Consider the following 24,164-nt stretch of genomic DNA (forward strand, 5'->3'; position numbering starts at 1 on the left):
AAAATGTTTTTCTAACCACTTTGGCCATGTGGTTGTCAAATGAGAGACTGCTATCAACTTGGGTCCCCAGGTCCCTAATTACTTCTTCCAGATTAATGGATTACCACCTATGTGGTAATTTGTGGGCACTTTGTTTTTGCCAAAGGGGATGACTATACACTTTTTGGCATTTAGCTTGAGGTCATGGCTCTGGCACCAGTTGTCTGTTTCTATGAGACCCTTTTGTAGGATGCTTGTGTCGGCTGGAGAGTTGATTATGGTGCCCAGTTTGCAGTCATCTGCGGACTTGGTCAGCCACAGTCCTTCCGTGTTAGCCTGTACCTCAGAGAAATATATACCGAACAAGAGAGGTCCCAGGACTGAGCCTTGTGAGATGCCACTTGTAACTGGTTTGGAGTCTGACATGGCTCCAGCAATTCTAACCATGTGGGTTCTGTCCTTGAGCCCGTTTGCAACCCATCTAGTGACATAGGGGTTTGTATTTAATATGCTGAGCTTATCTATAATGCCAGAGTGGGGTATTGTCTCGAAGACTTTTGCAAGGTCCAGGTAGGCTGTGTGGACCACCTTCCCCTCGTCAATGGCCTTGGTGACTGTTTCAAAGAAATCAACCAGGTTTAAGAGGCAGCATCTGCTCTTAACAAAGCCGAACTGGGTAGGATCCAGTGTCTGTAGGTCCCCAATATCTTTATTTATGAGGTCCATGATGATCCTTTCCATAGCTTTGCAGACCAAGCTAGTCAGGCTTATGGGGCGATAGTTTCCAGGATCCGTTGAGGCACCACCTTTGTGGAGAGGGACTACTGCTGCTGTACGCCACTCTTTGGTTACATATCCTGTAGTAAGGCTGAGATTGAACAGTAGTTTTATGTTTGGGTTTAGTTCTTCTTGGAGTTCATGTAGGACGCAGCCCGGGACACCGTCTGGTCCCACTGATGCTGTGTTTTTTGCTTTGGAGAGGGCGGCTCTTACCTGAGCATCTGAAATGTCAGGGGGGGGGCAGCACTCTGCTGGGATAGATATTTGGGGGGGGGGAGTTTGCGCTGAACCTGTCAGCTAGGATGTTGGCAATGTCTGTGGGTTTGGTGTATTTTTATTATATATATATATATATATATATATATATATATATATATATATAGATATATATATAAATATAATCACGGTCAGCTGAGATGCTTTTATTGGGTTTACATAAAAATTGCTGCATTCAGAATGTTTTTAAACAATAGAGTACTGTTTCTTTAAAATATTAACTCTATAAGGAAGTGGTTCCTACAGACTTCGTTCTGATGAAGTTCTAGTTCACAGAACAAAACTGCTTAACTTTTTTTTATTTTGTCATCAATAAATATCCTTTTATGATATGACCATTTGTTTTTTATTCCTTTATTATCTGGTTGGCATTTTGGCATTGGTTTGGGTTCTTGTGTTGTTTATTCCAATATTGCTCGCTATTTCCTGGTTTTAGGAATTAGAATCACTCAATATTAAACCCAGTACTATTTTCCTAGGTCGTCTAAACTATCCAGCTATCGACTGGGAACCTGCATCACCACTAGTACACAAGCTCAGAGATTTCTGGACTTTGTCAGTACAAATGCCAGAGAAAAATTTGTCAGAGTATCCATTAGTGGTATTAACATCCTGGATCTTGTCCTTACTAATATGGGAGCATCTTGCACCATCCCCTGCATATCTCTTCATTACTTGTTTGGTCTGACCATAAAGCACTTCCTTCAAACTAAAACTGAAACCAGAGAGCCTTCCACCCAAGGTACCTTTAGAAATTTCTTGAAGACAAACTTTCTATTCCTAAGTGATACATTGGGGTAAGCTTCAAACCTCCACCAAACTCAGTTAGCTCCACTGGATACACAGAAATGCAAACCACAGATCCAGCTGTATACCACAGGAATAAGTGCAGAGCAAATCCCAGAAACAAGCCTATATGGTGGAACCATAATATATAATAAAAGGAAAAGAATTTTGACCAAAAGAAGGGTAATTTCCAGAATGTTAGAACCCTTGTCACTGAAATAAACAAACATCTCAGGAGCTTAATAAAATCCACCAATGCCTGGTTTGAGGCTAAAATTGCTACCTAATTCAAAGACAACCACAAAGCATTTTTAGTTATGTTCGTAATTTCAAAAGCACAACACAGCAATGGGCTAAGCTGACTGTGAACAATGTTACCTAGACTAAGGCTGGTAATATGGCAAACCTACTGGCCAATAAATTTAGCTCTAACTTTACCCCTCTATCCCCTTCATATGTCCCTCAACACATACCTGAAAATATCTTGCCTCAAGCTATCAAACTATCACACAGGATCGAGTCCTAAAAGTGCTATTGAAAGTCTAAAAATACTGCATTGATGGGTCCTGACCAAATCCTTGGATGAATCCTAAATAGCAAGAGGTATGATTTAGCCACACCCCTAACATCACTGTTCAACCTCAGCCTCCACACAGGTTTTGTACCAAGCGAATGGAGAAAAAGCTACAGTTATTACCCTGCATAAGGGAAGACCTTAAACAGACCTAGGCAATTACAGACCCATAAGTCTGACCTCATATGCAAAGCCATGGAAAGACATTGTGGAATTAACCAATCAATCAGGACATGGCTACCTCAAAACATGGGATCCATCTCAGTCTGGATTCGCCAAGGGCAGATCACACTTACTCAACCTGGTGGATTGTTTTGAAGAGGTCAACAAGGCAACGGATGAAGTCAAAATAGTACACATGGCATATCTCAACTGGTCAAAGCTTTTGATACAATTCCCCACTCAGGCATACTAGAAAAGCTAAATATACTGGGAATAAACTCTTTTGTCATCCACTGGAATGCCGTCTGATTCACAGAGAAGGCGCAGACAATCAAAATGGAGGAAGTTACCTCCACAAAAACATCAGTCACCAGTGGAGTTGTCCAGGGCTCAGCACTGGGATCTCTCCTGTTTGGCATCTACTTTTCTGAAGTAAAAGCCAATACTGAAGGGCTCTGGCTTACTAAGTTTGCAGATGACTACAAGCTAGGAGTAGTCATTGAATCCCCAAATGACTTAGCCATCTTGAAGGAAGGTTTGTTCCAAATACATAACTGGTGCCAAAATCACGGACTAAAACTGAATGCTAAAAAATGCATTACTGTATATTTTGGGAAGTCACCTACCCAAGGGAACTACCACACTGAAAATACACCCCTAATAGTTGACTCAGTTGTTTGGGATTAAGGAACTTATGTGGACAGTGATCTAACTTTTGACCAGCACATGTATACTATTGTGAGACAGCCCTTTTATACTGCATAGTTTATAAAAAATGGGATTCTGTCTAAATCGAGGGATGTCAGTGGCCCCCTTCACTCAGCCTTCATCAGGCCAGTCACTTAATATAATACCCCCTTTGGCATGTATATATCCAGACACATGCAACTGGAACACCCACACAGATGCCTTACTAAAAGGATACAATGCCTAAACAACATGTCCTACATGGACTGACTCAAAGCCCTGTCACTATACTTAGTATCCTACAAACTGCCAAGAGGTGACTTGTGTCTGGCATAAAAGGCATCCTCCGACAAGTCAAATGGCATCAGAAATACTCAGTCTAGGGATCTAAACTCGTTTGTAACATCAACAGAACAGCTTGGAGGGACAGGTATATCTCAGAAAGGATATTACTGCTGCGAAACAGACTTCCCATCCACAAAAAATAAAGTTGATCCCTGCTCATCTTCAAGTGTAAATTAGATCAATGGATGGGAAAAGAGTTATGTACTTACCATAACATGGCATCTGTGATATCCAATGTCATTATTCTTCACATATATGTCTAGGATCCGACCTCCGATCTGAGCTGGCAACTTCTTAGACAGATCTGGAGCTCAAGCTCCTCCCCTTCCCATAATCCCTTGCAACCTTCTGACTCTCAGATTGAGTTTGCTAAATTAGCTGAAACGCAGAAACAAACATGTGCAACCGACATCAAAAACATCCCACCATATGAAAGCCACTTCAGCCTCACCAGACCCCCCCCCCCCCAGAAGGAAGGGGGAAGGAGGGTGGGAATGTGATGAATAATGACAATGGATAGCACAGATGCCAAGTTATGGCAAGTACATAACTCTTTATCTGATGCTATCCGTGTCATTGTTCCTCACAGATGGGTCAGAGTCCCAGCTACTATGTACCCTGGGTGACCACAAGGAAGGATATGTTGTTGCATAGAGGAGTGAAAGGAAGCCCTGTTCCTAGACACCAAGTCCAATTTGTAGTGCAAAATAAAAGTATGTGGATTAGACCAAATCACAGCAGCACAAATCCTATCAAGGGAAAGTCTAGCCATAAAGGCAGATGATGTAACAACAGACCGAGCAGAGGTGGCCTTAACTGATCTGGATAATTCTGAATGCCGACTAGCATAAATGAAGGAAATACAGCCAACAATCCACCTGGAAATAGTCATGCTGGAAATTGTCAGGCCCTTTCTGTTCTGGGAGAAAGCCACAAAGAGTTGGTCCAACTTTCTAAACTCTTCAGTCCTTTTTAAATGAAAATGCAATTACCAGTGGACATCTAAACTATGCAAGATATATTCTCCTTTACTATAGTAATTAGGGAAAAACACCAGTAGTTGAATTGACTGATTGAGATTAGCTTCAGAGACCACTTTGGGGAGAAAGGAAGGATTTGGTCTAAGAGGCACCCTGTCCTTATGAAAAATCATGAACGGGGGCATAATTCACACAGCCTAAAGTTCCAAGAACTTCTTGGCAGAAGTAATGGCTACTAAAAAGGCTGGCTTCCTTAAAGGAATTTAAGATCACAAGAACTAGCAGGTTCAAAAGGTTTTTGCATCAGGGACTGCAGCACCAAAGTCAAATCCCATGACTGTGATGGATCCTTAATAGGAGGTCTAAGAAGAAAAACTCCTTTCAGAAAGGCTTTGCACAATCTGGAAGAAAAGGTAAGCTCATGGTTGATATGGAAATTAGAGATGGCAGCCAAATGGAACTTAATGGTAGAAAAACTCACCCCATCATGAAAAAGGGAAGATAAGAAGAGCAAACTATCAGGAATATGGGGCTGAAAATGGATCTAGATTCCATTGTATGGCCCAAATGGAAAACCTTTTCCATTTACTGGAATATAACTTCTTTGCAGATGCCTTTTGAGAAGCTAAAATAATGCTCCTCACTGGGGAAGGAAGCCTGGACTGCGAAAGGATTACTGGAAGTGGAGAAACCATGCAGTTAGATGAAGTGTCTGGAGAATGGGAAGTGGAAGCCCCCAGGGATGGGAGATGAGATCCAGAATGGGATCTAGTATCCAAGGTGGATACTGCAGATAAGACTTCAGGAAGGACAACCACGCCTGACAAGGCCAGAAAGGAGCACTGAGGATGAGAGAGCTTTTCAGGCAATGAACTTTCTATAAGAATTTGGGTATTAGGGGAATAGGAGGTTAAGCATAGAGGAGATCCAAGGGGCAATCGTGAACAAGAACATCCCTGGGTGATTCTCCTGATGGGGGAATCAGGGCAAAGTAATTGCTGCATTTGTGGTTGACTGGGGAAAAAAAAAGGTCACAGCAAGGTTGATCCCAATGGTCAAAGATTTGGCTTGCCACTGACGGATTCAGGGACCACTTGTGATGACTCAAAATGGACCTGCTGAGTTTGTCGGCCTGCATGTTGGAACTCCCAGGTATAGGAGTTGCAAGAAGAAAGTGCCTGTAAGACATCGCCCATTCCCACACTCTCATGGCTTCTCTACACAGAGGATAAGAACATGATCCTCCTTGCTTGTTGATGTACCAGACAACTGCCATGTTGTCCATCTGAATTGCTATAGTCCCCAGAGGGAGGCATTCATGAAAGGCTTGCAATGTTAGAAGGACTGGTCTCATCTCCAGGACATTTATGTGCAATTTGGTCTCTATAGGGGACCATGTGCCTTGAATGTCCTGCCCTGAAAATGCCCCCACCCCCACCCCAACAAGGAGGCGTCCGTGGTCACTGTGGCCTTGGGTGGGTGGGGAGACAAAATGGCCTGCCTAGAAAAAGTTCCTGAGATTGAAGCCACCAAACAAGATGATTGCTGCATACCTGTGTCAACTTTATTGTTGTAGACATGGGCTGAGACAGAATGGACCACTGGACTGCCATGGTCCATTTCAGAACTCGCATATGATACCTGGCTAGAGGCACCAACTACATAGCAGCCGCCATAGAGCCTAGCATTTTAAGAATCAATTAATAGGCGGAAATGCTAGATTCAACAAAAGAGAAACTTGATCCTGAATTAGATGGACCCTGTGGATAGGCAGTGCTGCAGTCTCTGATACTGTGTCCATCAGGACTCCAAAGAATTCCAAGTTTTGGCTCAGAACTAGATTTGACTTGACCAGGTTCACTGTGATACCAAGTGTTAGTTGATGTCTCATGGAGCTGTGAGAAGCCAATCATCCAAGTATGGAAAAACCTGAAAACCTTGCAGCCATAGGTGAGCTGCCACCACTGCCATGCATTTGGCAAACACCCAGGGGGCTGTGATGAGGCCAAAGGTCAGGGCTCCAAATTGATAATGACTGGCCCCTAACCGAAAGCATAAGTGTCTCCTGAGAGAGTGTCTGCCGATCTTTATATGATAGTATGCATCCTTGAGATTCACTAAGAACATCCAATAATCCTTGAGCAAGACAGGCAGAATGGACTTTACAGTGACCACCCGGAACTTGGACTTCTTGACAGAAAGATTTAGCTCCCTGAGGTCCAGAATCAGACTCAGGTCCTTTGTCTTTTCTGGCACCAAAAAGAGACAAGAGTAAGTTCTGCACCCTCGTTGTCCTGTCGGGACCTCTTGAATGACTCTTTTGAAGGAGGTCTTGCACCTCGTCCCTTTGGCGGGGTGGTACACCTGGGAGAAATCTCTGAGTTGGAGGGGGTTGGTAGAAGGAACTGGAGTAACCCCTAGAAATACTTTTTAGCACCCACTGATCAGAGATGAGACTTGTCCAAGCTAGTGAGTGAAGGGAAAGATGACTCCCGACTGCCTCTAGGGCAAGACAGTTGGGCAGTGCATCAGGAGCGCTGGAAGGGCTTCTCCGAGAAAGGTTCTTGGGAGCCCTGGTTTTGTGGACCCCCTCTGCCTCTAGGGTGGCATCTACCATTGAATCTCCTGCACCGGCCTGTGGAAAAGGATTCCTAAGAAGCATCCTAAAAGGAAGACAGAGTCCTCTGGAACCAAAGCTTCTTACTTCCCCTCTGGGTCTTAAAAAAGGACTTCTGGGAAGTAGAAAACTTGATCCCCACTGTGGAAAGAGTCTTGCCTTCCTACTCACTGCGGGTTAAGGTCCAAACAAGGTGGAACTGTCAAACAGTGGGTTAGTGAAGGATGCCTTAAAGGGTTCCGCAAACCCACAAAGGCAAAACCAGGCATGCAGCCTGACAGTGATGCCAGTGCCTACCACTTGAGTGCTGTCCTCTGGAGTACTGGAGATCAGCTTAATTGAGACATTGGCTAAGGAAGTGAGAGTTGGCAGCCTTGGAGAGACTAGCTTGAGGCTCTCTGGAGGCAACAACCCTGACAGGGAAGTAGTACGCTCCAAAACCAAATCTTTCTGAAGCTGGGTAAAGTGGGCCAAATAATAACTTTGTCTCAGACCAAAAGTAGCTGAGGCAAATACATGCTGTCCAAAATGGTCAATCGTCCAGGACTCCCTGCTCAGGGGATGGACCAAAGAGCTTTGCTCAGCTAGCTACTTCTTGGTAGCAGCAGCCACTACAATGGCACTGACAGGGGGAATCCTTTACTTCAAAAAGGCCTATCCTTAGGAGGACTGAGGAACTTATCTGCTTTCTTGGGCACAGGTTCCACCATGTCCGACTCCTTCCAACCTCCGCTGGTGATAAGGTCCACAAGCTTATCAGCAGGGGGGGGGAACCCAGAGAGAAGATGGGCCCACCCCAAATGCCTTCAGAAACACAGACTCCTCCAAGGACATGAATGGGGAAGAACATCCACCTCTCTGCTTGAGAACTTCCAGGATGTCCCCGAGGGAAACCTCCTCAGCTGGAAGTTTGGGGGCCCGTCTCCCTCCTCAGAATCTGTTTCTTTGGTGAAGGACTCAGTGAAGGAGTCCAAGTGCCTCCTCTTATACATTCTCTTCCAAGGGGGCTCCTCCGCAGTGGGCTCAGGGGAGGACTCAGAAGAGATGGGTACCCCAAGTTGGGCAGTGCCCATCTGAAGGAGCTCGCAGGAGGGCTGACCCTGGATGGATGATAAGGCCTCAGCACCCAATCCCGAGAAAAGCTGGGAAGGACCTACAGAAGGAGAGGTAACTTCCAAACTGGAGATGGTCCTCTCTACTGACTGGAAGGCTGACGGACTGGAAGAAGCCCCCCCCATCCCCAGCGGTCGGGGCTACCTGGAAAGGGAGAAGGGACCTCGATGCAGTACCAAAGCCCTAGGACAATATTGGCCCTGAGCTGTCCAGCGCTAAAGCCCTTAAGGGAAGGGAGTGGTCTGAAATGTTTAGACATGAACCCACCCCCAGGGAACTCACACCGACCCCTTAGAGACAAGGCCCACTCTGGTCTGAAGGCTGTGGAACAGAGCCAGCCAGGGACCCTGATGGTGTAGAGAAGGGGGGATACACGACACCAACAGCCTCTTACTATGAATTTCCTAACCTGACATTCCAAAACCTACTGGACTGGAAGAGGAGAGTGGAGACCTGTGGATGGGAGGGTACCCTAGCGACATGGGCTGGGGACAGCAGCAAGCCCAATTCGATTTGGGATTTGAGGAAACCCCTCATCATCTTATCCAGGTCAGAAGGTAGCAAGGGATTACAGGAACGAGAAAAGCTTGAGCTCTGGATCTATCTGAGAAGTTGCCAGCTCAGATCTGAGGTCAGATCCTAGACCCATCTGTCAGGAATAATGACACGGATAGCATCAGATCAGAAAATGTAACCAAGGACTGACCTCTGTAGTACTGATGGACAGATGGAGCTTCTAAATGCTTCATCTCAAGCATGGGCCCCCTCAAATTATCTATGGTATGATCCCAGTTATTTGTATTAGGGGTAACATATAATTATTGACTATGGGGTAGGTAATGCCAATCTATAACCAAACTGGATAGGTTATTTCAAGCACAAAAAGGGAAATTGGTTAGGCTTACAATGGCCCAGAAGGGCTACTAGTCTACTACTTACCTATGAACCTATAATGCTTTCCTTTGCTGGGCAGATAAGTTCCCTTTGGGGGAAAAACTTCCATTTTCTTATATTTACTGATATTTTATTACTTTCCTCTTCAGGAAAGTTATTTTAAAGCTAGGGGTGTTTTTTTAATGGACTGTCCTGAGACTGTAACATTTTTAAATGGAGCACTTTTTTGTCAGTTTTAAAGTAGTGTAAACTAACTGGTAACATATTTTCTGTGGAGAAACTGTGTTTGTCTTTCTGTTGTGTAGCTGCCACTTTGAAATAGTTTTTTTACTGTGCTTTTCTGTCAACAAGTAACTTCTGTGTACTAGTAGTTTTACTGGCATTTGCTGCTTGTCTTCCCCAGTGGACAGAGGAACCATTTTCGGCTTGACCATGGAACAGATTAGATTGTTGGTCCCAAGGGCAGTTCTTCTTCTAGCCACAAAAAGACAAAGTTGAGGAAACAGCCTTTGCTATCACAGCAGGCTAGCAATTTGCCTCATTCAGAGGTGGGTGACTCATTGTAACATGGTTGGCCATGTCTTTCCTGTAAAAAGAAACAGAAAACCAAACCTACATCTACTCCTCCTCAAATTTCCTTGGAGAAGAGTAGCTATAGCTTTTGAATCCAGGTCTTACAAACAAACTAGTTCCAGGACAGATGTCAGCTCTTTGCTCCTTGATGATGGCATTCAAGAATTCTTGTCCTCAGAGGGATATTTCTGACTCAGATGTCCTAATCTTGTTATGATGAGGCTGGAGGAAGAGGAAGACACTTTCTTCTTCTTCATTAAGTCCAGCATTGGCAAGACCATATAAGTCATAATCAGTAGTGTGTGTGTGTGTGGGGGGGGGGGGGGGGGCTAATATTACCATAAAAATGTCCAACAAGGCTTTAGTCTCTATATGAACCATAATATCTGGCTTAGAAAGATGACTAAATAGGAGAGTTCCTGCTTATTACCTCTCTCACAATGTCACCAGCATCAAATAGATCACTAACTCATTCAGCCTTCCCACTTGATTTTTCTAGCTGAAATTTTTTGTGTACAAGCCCCATTCAAGTCACTGACTCCACTACTCCCACATATGCCTATTTCATGGCTTTGGTTTGTTATTAAGTGCTGGACAGGGCATAAACCACTGTGGGTTAACCAGTACATAGCTGCTGGTGGAACTTTTCGACACTGGCTAGCATGCTCTCAAATTAGCTGCTGACATTAAAAAAAAAAAATAAAAATTACCTGCAGATGGATCCTTCAAGAGGTTCATATCTTCTGTAGTCAAACTGTGAAACAGGGCCAGTCATAAAGTAAATCATGCAAGCTGCCCTTGCAAACCATTTTAAGCTCAGCCAATTCCAATTTTGGTGTATGAATTAACCTATCCCATTTGTTGTTACACTGGCCTTACTTATCCTATGCTCGATAATTACGTATTATCCCTAGTGAGAATAACTGATATCATACCATAGATAATTTGAGGGAACACATGTATGGAATAAAGCATTTAGTAGTACAGGGGGTCAGTCTTGGGGTAAATGTTCTGCTTCCCATCCACAGATCCATATTGTGCTTGATTATGGATAAGGATAAGCTACGTTTAATGTGGGTAGTGAGTCTGTTCCACAGTAACAGTATCCACTGCAAGATATACCTGTCTAGTCAAACCATTCTGTTGATGCTGCAGAAGTGGTTTAGATCCATAGACCAAGTATAAGACAGAATATTATTGCATACAGATAATTTCAGAAACATTTAAGTACCCACAATGCTCCACAAAATGTTTTCAGTCCCAGAGGTATGTACAAAAATTGTTTACATTCCTTAAGTATCAGCCTTACCTCCCCAAAGCCACCTTTTCCCAAAACTCGATATTGCCGAAATGTGTTTTTTGTTACAGATTGCCTGCAAAAAGAAAGGAACACAAGACAATTAGTAAATGTAAATGCTTCGGCATTTTAGTATTTTTTATTTTCAGTATTTTTATTTTGACAGGTAGCTACTCAGTTTAATCTGGGTCTATATTATAAAACCGAAAAGACTTTACTGCGAACGCTCACATGAGCGAAAATGCCGGTAATCAAACTTGCTATTGTGGGGGGCTGTGCCATCCACCCCACCCCACCCCGCTAACTATCCATTCCAACTCCGAGGTCGCACTACAGTAAGGAAAGCTACAGTAAGGAAAGAGCAAATATCCCACTCCTCACTGTAACATGACCCCACAATCACAGTTTCGATTCCTGGCATTTTCACTTGTGAGCGTTCGCGCTAAAGTCTTTTCGTGCATCTGATACAGACCCGCTCAAGCCATATTCCTAAAATCTCTACAAATTTCATCTTCTATTGGTAGCTTCAGTTTTGCAATATGCTGGACAACAGAGATCTGTGCGAACAACATTATTTTCAATCCATTATTTGCTTCTGTGGTACAAGCTATGGGAGAAAAGATAGATTCATACAAAATAGTCTATACAAAAATATGCAATTATTTATCTTATGATGACATGAACTTTCATGGATTAAAATCAAATTAACACCATTATCGCAACTACCCTCCCCAAAATGCAAAAAAAAGATGAAAAGAAACTTTATAATATTTAACCAAGATACCCAGCACCTGCAGTTTCCAGAATTATACCTTGTCACCAAAGTAAAGGGAAAAAAGCAGATAAGACCAAAAACAGCAAATCCAGGTTACACTAGAGATAAGTGTTTGCTGAAGTGTCAAATAGTGTGTGGCTTACAGTACATTTTTTGTATTCTTAATCTTTGCCAGTTCCCAATGATCAGCACTCTCATGGTTCAAACAACCATTTGTATTATTTAGGGTAAAAACTGGTCTTGACAGACTGTGGTCCAAGCAGCCACTGAGGTTTTCTGTTAACCGGCTTAATGCACTTCTGCAGATGCAACCCCCTTGGAAGGTTACTTGCTTGAACATAGCTTGCCAGAGCCAAATGCATATCCCTGGGCCCTTATATTGCATGCTACAATTCTTCTCTTACAGCAACAGTAAGAAAGCAAACTAGACCACCACCCACCCCCCAGAATAGGCAAGTTAGCATCAACCTGCTAATCACATCCTCCTCCACTGGTTGGTTCTTCCAATGCCAAGGATGCTACTTTAGCATGGCTTGTCTTAGATGTAATTAAGATTTTATCCTTCTATGCCAATGAGCCAGTGGTTCACAGTATCTTGTCTGTGACCATTATCAGAAACCTCAAAAGTCAAAGGAAAAATAATCCTGATCCATGTGAAATACAAAGACCCTTCAGAAACAGATTTTGCTAACCAGAAGCAAGATTTATCAAGGCCAAATCCAGAGCAGCCACAATGGACTTAGAAGGCCAGATCTAAACAGATCTGCTACAATCCCTAGGAAACAGGAAACACAATATTTTGTAACTGTAGACTGCAGCTTGACCTGTACTTTCAGCAATTCTATAATACAAGCACCTTCGACCACAGAGTCACTACTGTCTACAAACATGTAAAAAAACTTGTGGCCTAAATTCCAGGATAAGACTGCAACCAAAAAAGAAGTTATGTACTCACTATAACGTTGCATCAGAGTAGTTCTACTTTATTTGTCTTCAACCTGTGGGTACCGGATCCGAGCCGGCAACTTCAGAAGTTTCCTCCCCCTACCCATAATACACCACTACTACCCTCCCTCCCTCAGATCGAGTTTGCTGTACCATACACTAAACAACCCAATCCAAACTACTTTACCACACACAATGTGCCACCTATGAAACATGCCCATATGGTAAGGCCAGGAAGAAGGAGTGAGGGATGGTTGAAGACAAATGAAGTAGAACTACTCAGATGGAACGTAATGGTGAGTGCATAAACACTTTATCTGAAGTAGTTCACTTTATTTGATCTTCAACCTGTGTGACAGAGTCCCCAGCTACTTAACACCTGGGTGGCCCCTCATGGAAGGATATTCTGGAGCACCGCAGTACCAAAGGACGCTCTCCTTGAAGAAGTCAAATCCAATTTATAGTGAGAAATAAAAGTATGAGATGAGGACCAAGTAGCCACAGAACAAATGTCGTCTAAGGATACTCTAGCCCAAAAGGCCACAGAAGTCACCATGGACCTTGTCGAATAAGCTCTAATTTGACCTGGAGGAGACAAACCTTTATTCTTGTAGATGTGAAGGATGCATTGAGAAATCCACCTAGCAATGGTCACCTTGGAAATAGGATTACCCAAAAAGTACAGTTTTGTACCTACCATAAATGTAGATGTTCGAGGATCCACATTGCTGCAGTCCTAACCATTGGGGTAGTCCGCTGTCCAGTCGGCCCGAATACCAAAGTATATGGCTGACGTCGGTCAAGGCGCATTAGACTGACGCCAGGACGTCAGGGTACTAATGCGCATGACCGACGTCATATCCTCAGTCTTTTCTTGCCCCAGATGTCAGAAGACCCTAAAAAGACGAGGCCCAAACCAAAACACCAACAAAAACCCTGCACCAAACATATATACAATATATACAAATGCACAAGAATATAGCCTAACCCACACCACCACCCCTAAAGACAGAGGGAAGGAGGGAGGGTAAATTGGACTGCAGCAATGTGGATCCTCGAACATCTACATTTATGGTAGGTACAAAACTGTACTATGTTCTTCATTCCACATTGCTGCAGTCCTAACCATTGGGTAGAATCCCAAAGCAGAGGTAAGGGAGGCTGGCAAATCATAAGGAAGCAGGAGCTGTCAACATGCCTTGCAAAATAGCTGTGGCAAAACCAGCCCTAGATTTAGAGTAGAGAGGAAGGTGGTAATGCTTAGAGAAAGTATGCACTGAACTCCAAGTAGCTGCCTCCAAAATATCCTTAGTTGCCACCCCCTTAGAAATGCTGTTGAAGTGGCAGTAGCCCTAGTGGAATGAGGCCTAATCCCAGCTGGAATCTCCTTGCCATGATGGGAGTAACAAAATGAAATGCAAAACCCAATCCACTTAGAAATAGTTTGCTTAGACACAGGCTTGCCCTGAGAACTCAAAGCAAAAGAAACAAACAATTGCTGAGACTGCCTGAAATCCTTAGTCCTGCTTAAATAATAACGCAACTGCCTATGTACATCTAAAGTGTGCAAAATCTTTTCCCCTTATTTTGGGGATCTGCATAGAAAGTAGGCAAATGAATAGTTTGGTTTAAAGCCACACTAGAAACCACCTTAGGCATAAAGGAAGGATTAGTACGTAATGATACCCTATCCTTATGGAAAATCAAAAAAGGCTCTACTGCCATAAGGGCCTGCAACTCAGACACCCTTCTTGCAGAAGTAATAGCCAACAAGAAAGCAGTCTTCCATGACAAGTATTTCAAGTCAGCAGTAGCCGCAGGCTCAAAAGATTGTAGAGTAAGTTTTTCCAACACAAAATTGAGATCCCAAGCAGGAGTAGGAGCTCTACGTGGGGGTCTTATATTCTTTGCCCCTCTAAGAAACTGCTTGAACAAAGGATGCGAAAACAATGGTGGGTCACAATCATAGTGAGCTGAAATTGCTGCAGCATGAATCTTAATGGAAGAGAAAGACAAACCTTTGTCCAGTAACTCAGTAAGATATTGAAGAGCCACACTCAAATTCGGCTCAGAAATCTCCAAATTGTTTGCTGCACTCCAAAATAAAAATCTCTTCCATTTTTCTGCATACACTTTCCTTGTACTAGGTCTCCTGGCTTCCATAATCACATTTAAAACTTGTTGAGGAAGTTGAGACCTGCTGTCTTTCAAAACAGAATATGCCAGGCTGTTAGATGAAGAGAGTGAAGCTTGACATTGAGCAGGTGACCATCTCTCTGGGACAACAGGTGCGGAATCAAAGGTAAAGGCCATGGAGGCTTCTTTACCAGACTCCTCAATAATGGGTACCAGTGCTGCCGAGGCCAATCTGGAGCTATTAAAATCATCCTTGGCTTGTCTTGTCTGACCTTTAGAAGCACCTTTGGAAGAAGAGGCAGAGGTGGAAACGCATACACATGAAGATTTTTCCAACTGAAAGAAAGAGCATCCACTTTCCAAGCTGTGTGATGAAACCTCTTTGTGCAAAACTTTGGCAGCTGGTGGTTTAGTGGAGAAGCGAACAGATCTATGTCTGGAGTTCCCCAGGACACTGTCAACTTTTGAAATACATGAAGATCCAGTTTCCACTCGTGGGGATCCATGATTTGTCTGCTTAACACATCTGCTAAGGAGTTCTGTGCTCCCGGCAGAAACCTTGCCTGAAGAGTTAGTTAGTTGCAAGCTGAGCGCAGTCTCCCATAAAATCATTGCTTGCCTGCACAATGGGTAAGAATGTGTTCCCCCTTGTTTGTTGATGTACCACATGACAGTTGTGCTGTCTGTTAGAATCAACACCTGCCCTGGAAGAAGTAACTCCTTGAAAGCCATTAATGCAAACTGGACTGCTAACATCTCCTTCATGTTGATATGTAGATGCTGTAGTCTGGCAGGCCACTTGTCTTGTATCCACTTTCCATTTAGATGAGCTCCCCAAGCAATGTCTGAGGCATCTGTCGTTAGAATCTGACTCGCCTCTGGCCGGGTCACAGAGAGTCCCTTGTTTAGGTGACATTCCTGAGCCCACCACAAAAATTCCTTTTGAATGCAAGGTATTATTTGAATGACAGTGTCCAAATCCTGGCAGTGCTGCGTCCATACATTTGTGAGATACCATTGTAGCTTCCTCATATGCAGTTTGGCATTGGGAAGCACCAGAATACAAGATGCCATGAACCCTAAGGCTTGAAGGACTGTCCTTGCAGTCAGCCCGGACTGAAGAGATAGTTGATGGAAGTAACTGGAAAGATTCTGTTGTTTGTCCGGGGTTAAAAGGCCATCTGGGCTGCTGTATTCAGTCTCACACCCAGAAAGCACATGTCTTGAGAGGGTTCTAGACTGGACTTTATTTCGCTCAGAGAATAGCCTAGGCATCTTAGCACTGCTATGACATATTCCAGATGCCGTAGAAGGTCTTCCTTTTCTTGAGCCAGAATCAGGCAGTCGCCCAAGTAAGGATAGATTTGAATTCCTTTTAACCTGAAGTAAGCTATCACTGAGCCAGAACCTTTGTGAATACTCTGGCAGTAGATAAGCCAAAGGGCAATGCAGAGAACTGATAATGAGAATTTCCAGCTCGAAAACGCAGATACTTCCTGCAACTTAGTCTTATAGGCACATGAAGGTAAGCTTCCTTGAGATCTAAAGTTACCATCCAATGATCTTTGCCCAGTAGAGGTAAAAGCTGTTGTAACGTCAACATCTTGAACTTGGGAATGTCCAGATAAGTGTTGAGGATAGATAAATCCAAAATTGGTCTCCACGTGTTCCCCTTCATTGGTACTAGGAACAGGCGAGAATAAAATCCTAGGCCCCTTTCTGGTACAGGGACTGGCTGAATGGCCCCTATTTGGAGTAACATAGAAATTTGCTTGTGAGCCTCTTTCCTTTGTGGAGGGGGAACGTCTGGCATGCCTTTGAAAGGGGGCAATGTATGGAAATAAAACCTGTAACCGTGGTGAATGATATCCAACACCCATCTGTCTTGAGTGATTAAATCCCAATTTTCTTTGAAAAGAGACAGTCTTCCTCCCAAAGGAGCTGCCAGACGAGAATCTACTGGCAGCTGAAAAGGCAGGTCATTGGGTCTGTTTACGAAAGGACTGACCCCTGCCCTCACCAGAAGTCTGAGCAGGTGAACCCCCTGTTCTAGGCCTAAAAGAACCTTGAGCTCTGCCTCTACCACGCCTAGACCTACCCCTAGACTGGGAATCATAAGCAGGATATGTCCATCCCTTAGTAGGCCAATTTCTACTAAACTTCGGTGGCTGCACCTGCAAAAAATCTTTAACAGTTTGCATAGACTTAGCTTTGTCCTCCATTTTCTTTAAAACTGCTTCCACAGGCGAACCAAATAACACATCAGACTGTAAAGGAGCATCCAAAATCCTAGTCTTAACATGCTCTGCTAAATTCTGATCCCTCAACCAGGCATGCCTGCGAAGAACAGAACTAGTGGCAGCCACCCTCGAGGAGGCCTGCACAGCATCAAAACCACATTGCAAAGAATGCTTACCCACTTGTTCAGACACATGAACTAAATCCAGCAACTCTTTACACTCTATACCTTCCGCCAAAGCATCCACCTTAGATTTCAATTGTGAAAGGAGATAATTTTGATATTTTAGCATGTGAAACTGACAATTCAACGCCTCATGGCTAAAGTGGAAGAAGTATACACTTTCTTTCCCCACCTATCCAAAGCCCTTGCCTCTTTATCAGTGGGAACAGGATTTTTAACAACAGAGGCCTTAACACCCTTAGGCCCCTGAGAAACAGTTTCCGGTCTGCCCTAGGACTCTTAAACAGATACTTATGAGCTTCAGGCACCCTATAGTACCTATCAGGTTTAACAGGGGCAGGAGGCAAAGAATCAGGGTTCAGGGAAGCCTCCGCAAAAACATCTTCCACCACATTCAACACAGGAGGTATAGCTAAGGGCCTATGCTGGGGTAAAAATAAGAATTCCCTAAGCCTTTTCCTGGAATCAGAGTAATCTTGGCCTTCCCATTTAAAGTGCTCCCTCATGGAATGCAGAGTCTCTGAAAATGAGAAATCCTCAGGAGGAGAAGCTGTAGGAGTGGAATCATCCACATCAGAATCAGAATCAGAATAAGGAGGATACTCCTGCAATTCTTCCGCAGAAGACTCAGAAGCCTCTGAACACTGTTCAAAACTCTCAAACTCAGGCTCCACCCTAGGCCTCTTATCAGGAGGGGGCATAGAGCCTCTAATCATAGTAATTAAATCTTCTGCCATTTTAAGCATATGTTTCTTAGGCACAGAACCTGAAGTGCTAGGAGAAGCCCCCACTGAAGCTGAACTTGGCCTACCTCTCAAAGAAGTTTTGGAAACAGAAGGAGAGGCTCTAACTACCTTGGGAAGAGAGGAAAGAACAGTAACCTGAGAAGCCCCCTCAGCCTGGCCTACCTCTTGAGAGGGCACAGCCTGTAACAGTAAAGTCTCTGCCTGAGACTCCAAAGAAACTCCTGGCAAAACCTCTGGCTCCACTGAGCCTTCTAAAGAACCGACGTCCGGGACTGCCGGTTCATCACCCTAGGCTTTGCCGTTTTGTCCTTGCGCTTTTGACGAAGCGGCCGGAGCATCCGACGGCATTTTGTAATTACAACGCTTCCCAAACACTAACCTGGCACAGTCTAACCTCCTCTTAATAGTGCGTTTGTTAAATCTAGCACAAGAGCGGCATCCAACAACGCCGTGCTCAGGCCCTAAACAAGGTATACACAAAGTATGGTAATCCCTATGAGGTATCTGCTTCCCACAAGAAATACAGTTATTCACTTTTTCTGACATCCGGTTAAATACTGAGGCAAGAAAAAACCAAAATGTTCCCCAACGGGGTACTTAGCCAACTTTGATTCGGTCTGAAACTCCGACTTCGGAAATATTTCAGAACGCCAACCTGCACTCGCAAAACTGCTTCTGCATCGGACCATGCGGCAAAAAAGACTGAGGATATGACGTCGGTCATGCGCATTAGTACCCTGACGTCCTGACGTCAGTCTAATGCGCCTTGACCGACGTCAGCCATATACTTTGGTATTCGGGCCGACTGGACAGCGGACTACCCCAATGGTTAGGACTGCAGCAATGTGGAATGAAGAACATCGAGTTTAGAAAAGGACACAAATAACTGGTCAGATTTACAAAAAGATTTGGTCCTGTGCAAACAGAAACGTAGCTATGAACATATAACAAATGCAGCTTGTTTGTGAAATTTAGAAAGAAAACAGGTAAATTGAGTCTGTTTGATATTGACCTCAGATGCCACTTTTGGAACAAAGGCGGGATTGGTGCAAAGAGAAACCCTGTCCTTATGGAAAACCATGTACAGAACCTTGACAGGCAATGCTTGAAGTTCTGAGACCCTCCTAGCCGTGGTGATAGCCACTAGGAAGCCTGTCTTCCAAGACAGAAACTTAAGATCTACAGTTGCTGCAGGTTCAAAGGGAGGGGCAACCAGTGCTTGAAGTACCATAGTAAGGTCCCACGAGGGAATAAGGTCTTTGACCAGAAGACGTAAGAAGAAGGTACCTTTGATAAAGGCTTTGCACAATCTGGAAGAGGCCAAAGAAGCAGAGTTCTCACAACGTGAAAATGAGAAATGGCGGCCAGTTGAACCTTCACTGTAGACGAACTAGCCCTCTATTGAAAAAATGTTTGCCAAAAAATCAAGGATTGCTGGAATGGGAGCTGTGAAAGGATCTAAATTCCTTTGAGAGGCCCAAATGGAAAAACGCTTCCATTTGCTATGATAAATCGTGGTGGATGACTTATGAGCTGCCACCAGAATAGTCCTGACCGAAGAAGACAACCTGTGAGTCTTAGCAATTAAGGGAACTGGAGCAGCCAATCTGTGAGCTTCAGACTGTCCAGATTCGAATGAGGGAACCTTGAAGGGTGAGAGATGAGATCCAGAAAGGGATTCAAGATCCAAGGAGGAGCTAGAAAATGAGACCAGAGGAAGGGAAACCATACCTGGAGAAGCCAAAACGGGGCAATGAGGATCACTTTGCTCCCCAGTCGACGAGCCTTCTGGAGGAAATTTGGAATAAGGGGTACAGGAGGGTTAAGCATAAAGAAGACCAGGAGGCCAAGCATGGATTAGAGGATCTCTGGGGGATTCCCCTGGTGGAGGATTTAGAGTGAAGAACTTGAGCACTTCACGTTGGAAGGAGATGCGAAGAGATCGCAGCAAGGCCAACCCCACTCTAGAAAGATCTGCTCCGCTACTGAAGGATTCAGAGACCACTCGTAAGGTGTCAAAATAGTCCGGCTTAGTTTGTCCGCCAGAATGTTGGACCGTCCCGGAATGTGTGGTGCTACCAGAAAATGACTAGTGGAGATCACTCATTCCCAAACTCTCATAGCCTCGCAACAAAGGGGATAAGAGCTGGTGCCTCTGTTTGTTGATATGCCAGACCACCGACATGTTGTCTAAATGAATCACAATGGTTCCCAGAGGTAAAAAGGCATGAAGGGCCTGAAACTCTAAAGGACCACACTCATTTCCAGAGCGTTTACAAGCAAACTGGTCTCGACCGGGGATCACATGCTTTGAACTGTCCTTCCTGAGCATTGCCCCCCCCCCCCCCAGCCTAGCTGGGAGGCGTCCGTGATCACTGTGGCTTGGGCAGGGGATGTGACAAAAGGCCTTCCTTCCAAGATTTCCAAAGAATGCATCCACCAGAGAACGGATGACCTGCAGGCTTTGCTTATGTGTATCGGGTATGACAACGGAAGATCCAACATAGACCATTGCACTGCTAGAGTCCATTGAAGTACTTGCATGTGTAACTGAGCACACGGTAGGAGTTTGAACGTTCATAGGTTCATAGGTAGGTAATAGGCTATCGGCCCAAGGGCGTACATAAGCCTAGCCAACAAGGTTCCCTGGCTTACGCCACCCAAGAAAGTTATTTTCCTGTGCCACTGTCAAGCAGAGACACAGAAGTGATCCCTGGGGTGTATTTCCTACTTCCCATCTACTCATCAAGATTTTTCTTGAAGAGTGGTAATGAAGAACTTTGCTTGACATAGATGTGTAGCCTGTTCCAGAGTATGGGAAATCTCTAGGATAGGAATCTATCCCTCCAGCATGTCCTGTTTATTGTGGTGACAAGGTTTAGGTCCTTAGAGCGTGGGATTTCTTTAGGTGTAGCATGTCCAACAGCTCTGGGTTTGACATAGCTTTATATGTTAGGCAGAGTCACCTGTGAGTAGGCGATATGCTACTGAGTAAAGCTGGAGTTTTTGAGGCGGTCAGTGTAGGGTATTTGTTTGAGGCCAGTAATCCTCTTTGTGAGGTACTTCTGTGGCCTTTCCAGCAGCTGCAGATGTCTTTTGAGGTACATTCCAAAACTAGCGTAGTACTCTATAATGGGTCTAATGAGTGTCGAGTAGAGGGGAACAATGACTCTTTTTCCTGGATAAGAACCCTTTTATGATGAGGTGTGCCACGTAGAAGGATTTCCTGACTACTGTGGTGATGTGATTATCAAAGGAGAGACTTCTGTCCACCTGGGTCCCAAGGTCTCTTATCACACATTCGGTGTTAAGTAGATTGCTGCCTATGTGGTAGTTCATGGGTACAGAGTTTTTACCAAAGGGGATGACACTGCACTTTTTGGCACTGAGCTTGAGGCCATGGCTCTGACACCAGGCATATGTCTCAGCGAGGCCCTTCTGTAGGATGTCCATATCATTTGGGGACTTGACTATGGCTCCTAGTTTGCAGTAGTTCTGTGAACTTTGTTAGCCAGAGGCCTTCTGTGTTAGCCTGCACTTCAGAGAAGTGGATACCAAACAGGAGAGGTCCCAGGACGGAACCTTGTGGTACTCCACTTGTCACTGTTTTGAGGTCAAATTTGGAGTCTGCAACTTTTACAGTGTGGGTTCTGTCAGTGAGCCAGTTGGCAACCCATCTTGTGACGTAGGGATTTATACCTAGTTTAGTGAGTTTAACTATAATTCCAGAATGGGGAATGGTGTCAATAGCCTTGGCGAGGTCAAGATAGGGCTATGTGAACCATCTTACCCTCATCTACGGCTTTGCTGACTGCCTCAAAGAAGTTGATGAGGTTCAGGCAGCATGATCTGCCTTTCACAAACCCGAACTGGGTGAGATCCAGAGTTTGGAGGTTACCAATGTCTTTGTTTATGAGTTCCATGATGATACGTTCCATGGCCTTACAGACCAGGCTCGTCAGGCTAATAGGTCGATAGTTCCCGGGATCAGTGGTGGTTCCCCTTTGTGGAGTGGGATAATGGTTGCTCTGCGCCATTCAGTGGGTAAAAAACCTGATGCGAGGCTATTATTGAACATGGTGCTTAAGTGGGGGAGCCAGTTCGCTCTGAAGTTCGTGTAAAACGCAGCCTGTGATGTTGTCTGGTCCCATGGATGCTTTGTTTTTGGCTTTAGAGAGTGCAACTTTTACCTGCGTAGTTGTGATTACAGGGACTCTGCATTCTTCCTGTATAGATATGGGCCTTTGGGGGGGGGTAAGGTTGGCACTGAACCTATCTGCCAGGATGTTGGCAATATCAGTTGGGTGTTGTCATCGAGATTCTTGACATAGCTATAGAATGCTTTGTGGTTGTCCTTAGAATAAGTGGCAATTTTGTTTTCGTAGCTAGCTTTGGAGGATCTTATAAGGGATCTCAGCTTCTTAGTGAGACTGATTGGAGAGCTCCTCCACTCATGGGATTTTATTCTCTTTTGCAACAGTTTCTTCCTTCTGTTGTACAGTTTGTTTATGGCAGGGGACCACCAGATTGGCATTCTTTTTTTTGGAGGATAGCATCTTGGTTCTGTTTGGGATAGCACGATCTATGCACTCATGTAAGTGCTTATAGCATGCATCTGTGTAGGATTCAGCAGTTGTAACTGTATTGTCCATCTGCATGGGTGTCATGAAGTTCACCACTTCTGTCTTAAGAAGCATGAAGTTGGCTTTGGAGAAATATTTTACCATGGTTTCCTTAATGGGGGGTGGGTCGGGATGTGGATATCAAGGGTGATTAGCTTATGGTCGGATCGGACCAACAAGGAGTTGACCAGGTGTGGAACACCGGTCACTCATATTGGTAATGACTAGGTGTAGGACATTGTTGCCCCTGGTGGGGGTGTGGATAAGTTGATCCAGGGCATTGGAGTTTATGAATTTCCAGAAAGCGTTGAGCTAGGGAGTTGGAACACGAGTAGTTTTCCCAGTTAATGGTGGGGTAGTTGAAGTCACCCATTATTAGGGTGTTTGGTTGAATAGCAAGCTATAATTTGGATTGCAGTTTTGCCCAGAGTTAGTTGCACTTGTTAGTTGCCATAGAGTCTAGAGCCCTTAAAACCAACACTGCTGAAGGGAGATGAGATTGATAAATGAAAGTGACATGCATCCGTAAGCTTCGAATTCTCTCCAAGGTCAGGAAGACATTTGTCTGTAATGTGTCTATCCGTGCTCCTATGTATTCTATAACCTGCACAGGGTTCAGAAGAGATTTGTCTCTGTTGACTGTAATTCCTAGATGGTGTGCAAGGCATAGGAAATAGTCTCTGGTCTGGCAAAGTAGACGCTTGGTGGGAGCAGTAAGGAGCCAATTGTCCAGGTAAGGGTAGACCTGAATTCCCTGAAGCCTCAGGTGAGCCACTACCACTGACATCACCCTGGGGGCTGTGGTAGACCAAAGGGTAAGGCTTGAAACTGATGATGATTGGTCCCCTAGATGGAAGTGGAGAAACCTCCTGGAGCTTCTGTTCATCTTTATGTGATAGCAAGCGTCCTGGAGGTCGAACGAGCACATCCAGTCACTCTCTTGCAGGTACAGCAGGATGGACTGTAAGGTGACCATCCGGAACTTCTCTTTGGCAACTGACAGGTTCAGAGCAGAGAGTTCCAGAATGGGCCTTAAGTCCCCCATTTTTTTGGCACCAAAAATAACCTGGAGTAGATGCCTGGTCCAGAGTGATCTGGGGGGATGGGTTCGATGGCTCGTTTCTTTAGCAGCTTGGAAACCTCTAGTGCTGCTGCCTCTCTCTGCGTGGGTGGGACATCAGGGAGATGTTTGGAAGGGGTGGGGGGAACCACAAATGGGACTGAATAGCCTCTGGATATTATCTGAAGCACCCAACTGACTGATGACATGGACTCCCATGCCATCAGGTGCAACGGCAGGTGACCGCGGACTGCCCCCAGAGTAGAGCAGTCGGGCAACCTCTCAGGGCTGTTGAGCGGACCTGTCTGAGAATGGTTCTCAAGAACCAACATTCCTTGAACCCCCTCTGGCTCTGGGCCAGAATCTGTCCTGTCCCCATCTGTCTCTAGGGGAAG

General features: G+C 44.7%; 1 protein-coding gene across 2 annotated transcripts in view; it reads right to left on the reverse strand.

Moving 5' to 3' along the window:
• The window catches only part of GRK6 (G protein-coupled receptor kinase 6), a 1,979,509-nt gene that overhangs the window by 680,711 nt on the left and 1,274,634 nt on the right, over window positions 1–24,164 (reverse strand). For both annotated transcript variants that reach the window (XM_044069323.1, XM_044069324.1), the window contains exon 7: window positions 11,076–11,139. In XM_044069323.1, the coding sequence (XP_043925258.1) occupies window positions 11,076–11,139 (64 nt within the window). The remainder of the gene's footprint in view (window positions 1–11,075; window positions 11,140–24,164) is intronic.

The sequence above is a fragment of the Protopterus annectens genome, chromosome 4.part0 (assembly GCF_019279795.1).
Source record: "Protopterus annectens isolate FY-2018-M chromosome 4.part0, PAN1.0, whole genome shotgun sequence".
Classification (NCBI taxonomy): Eukaryota; Metazoa; Chordata; order Ceratodontiformes; family Protopteridae; genus Protopterus; species Protopterus annectens.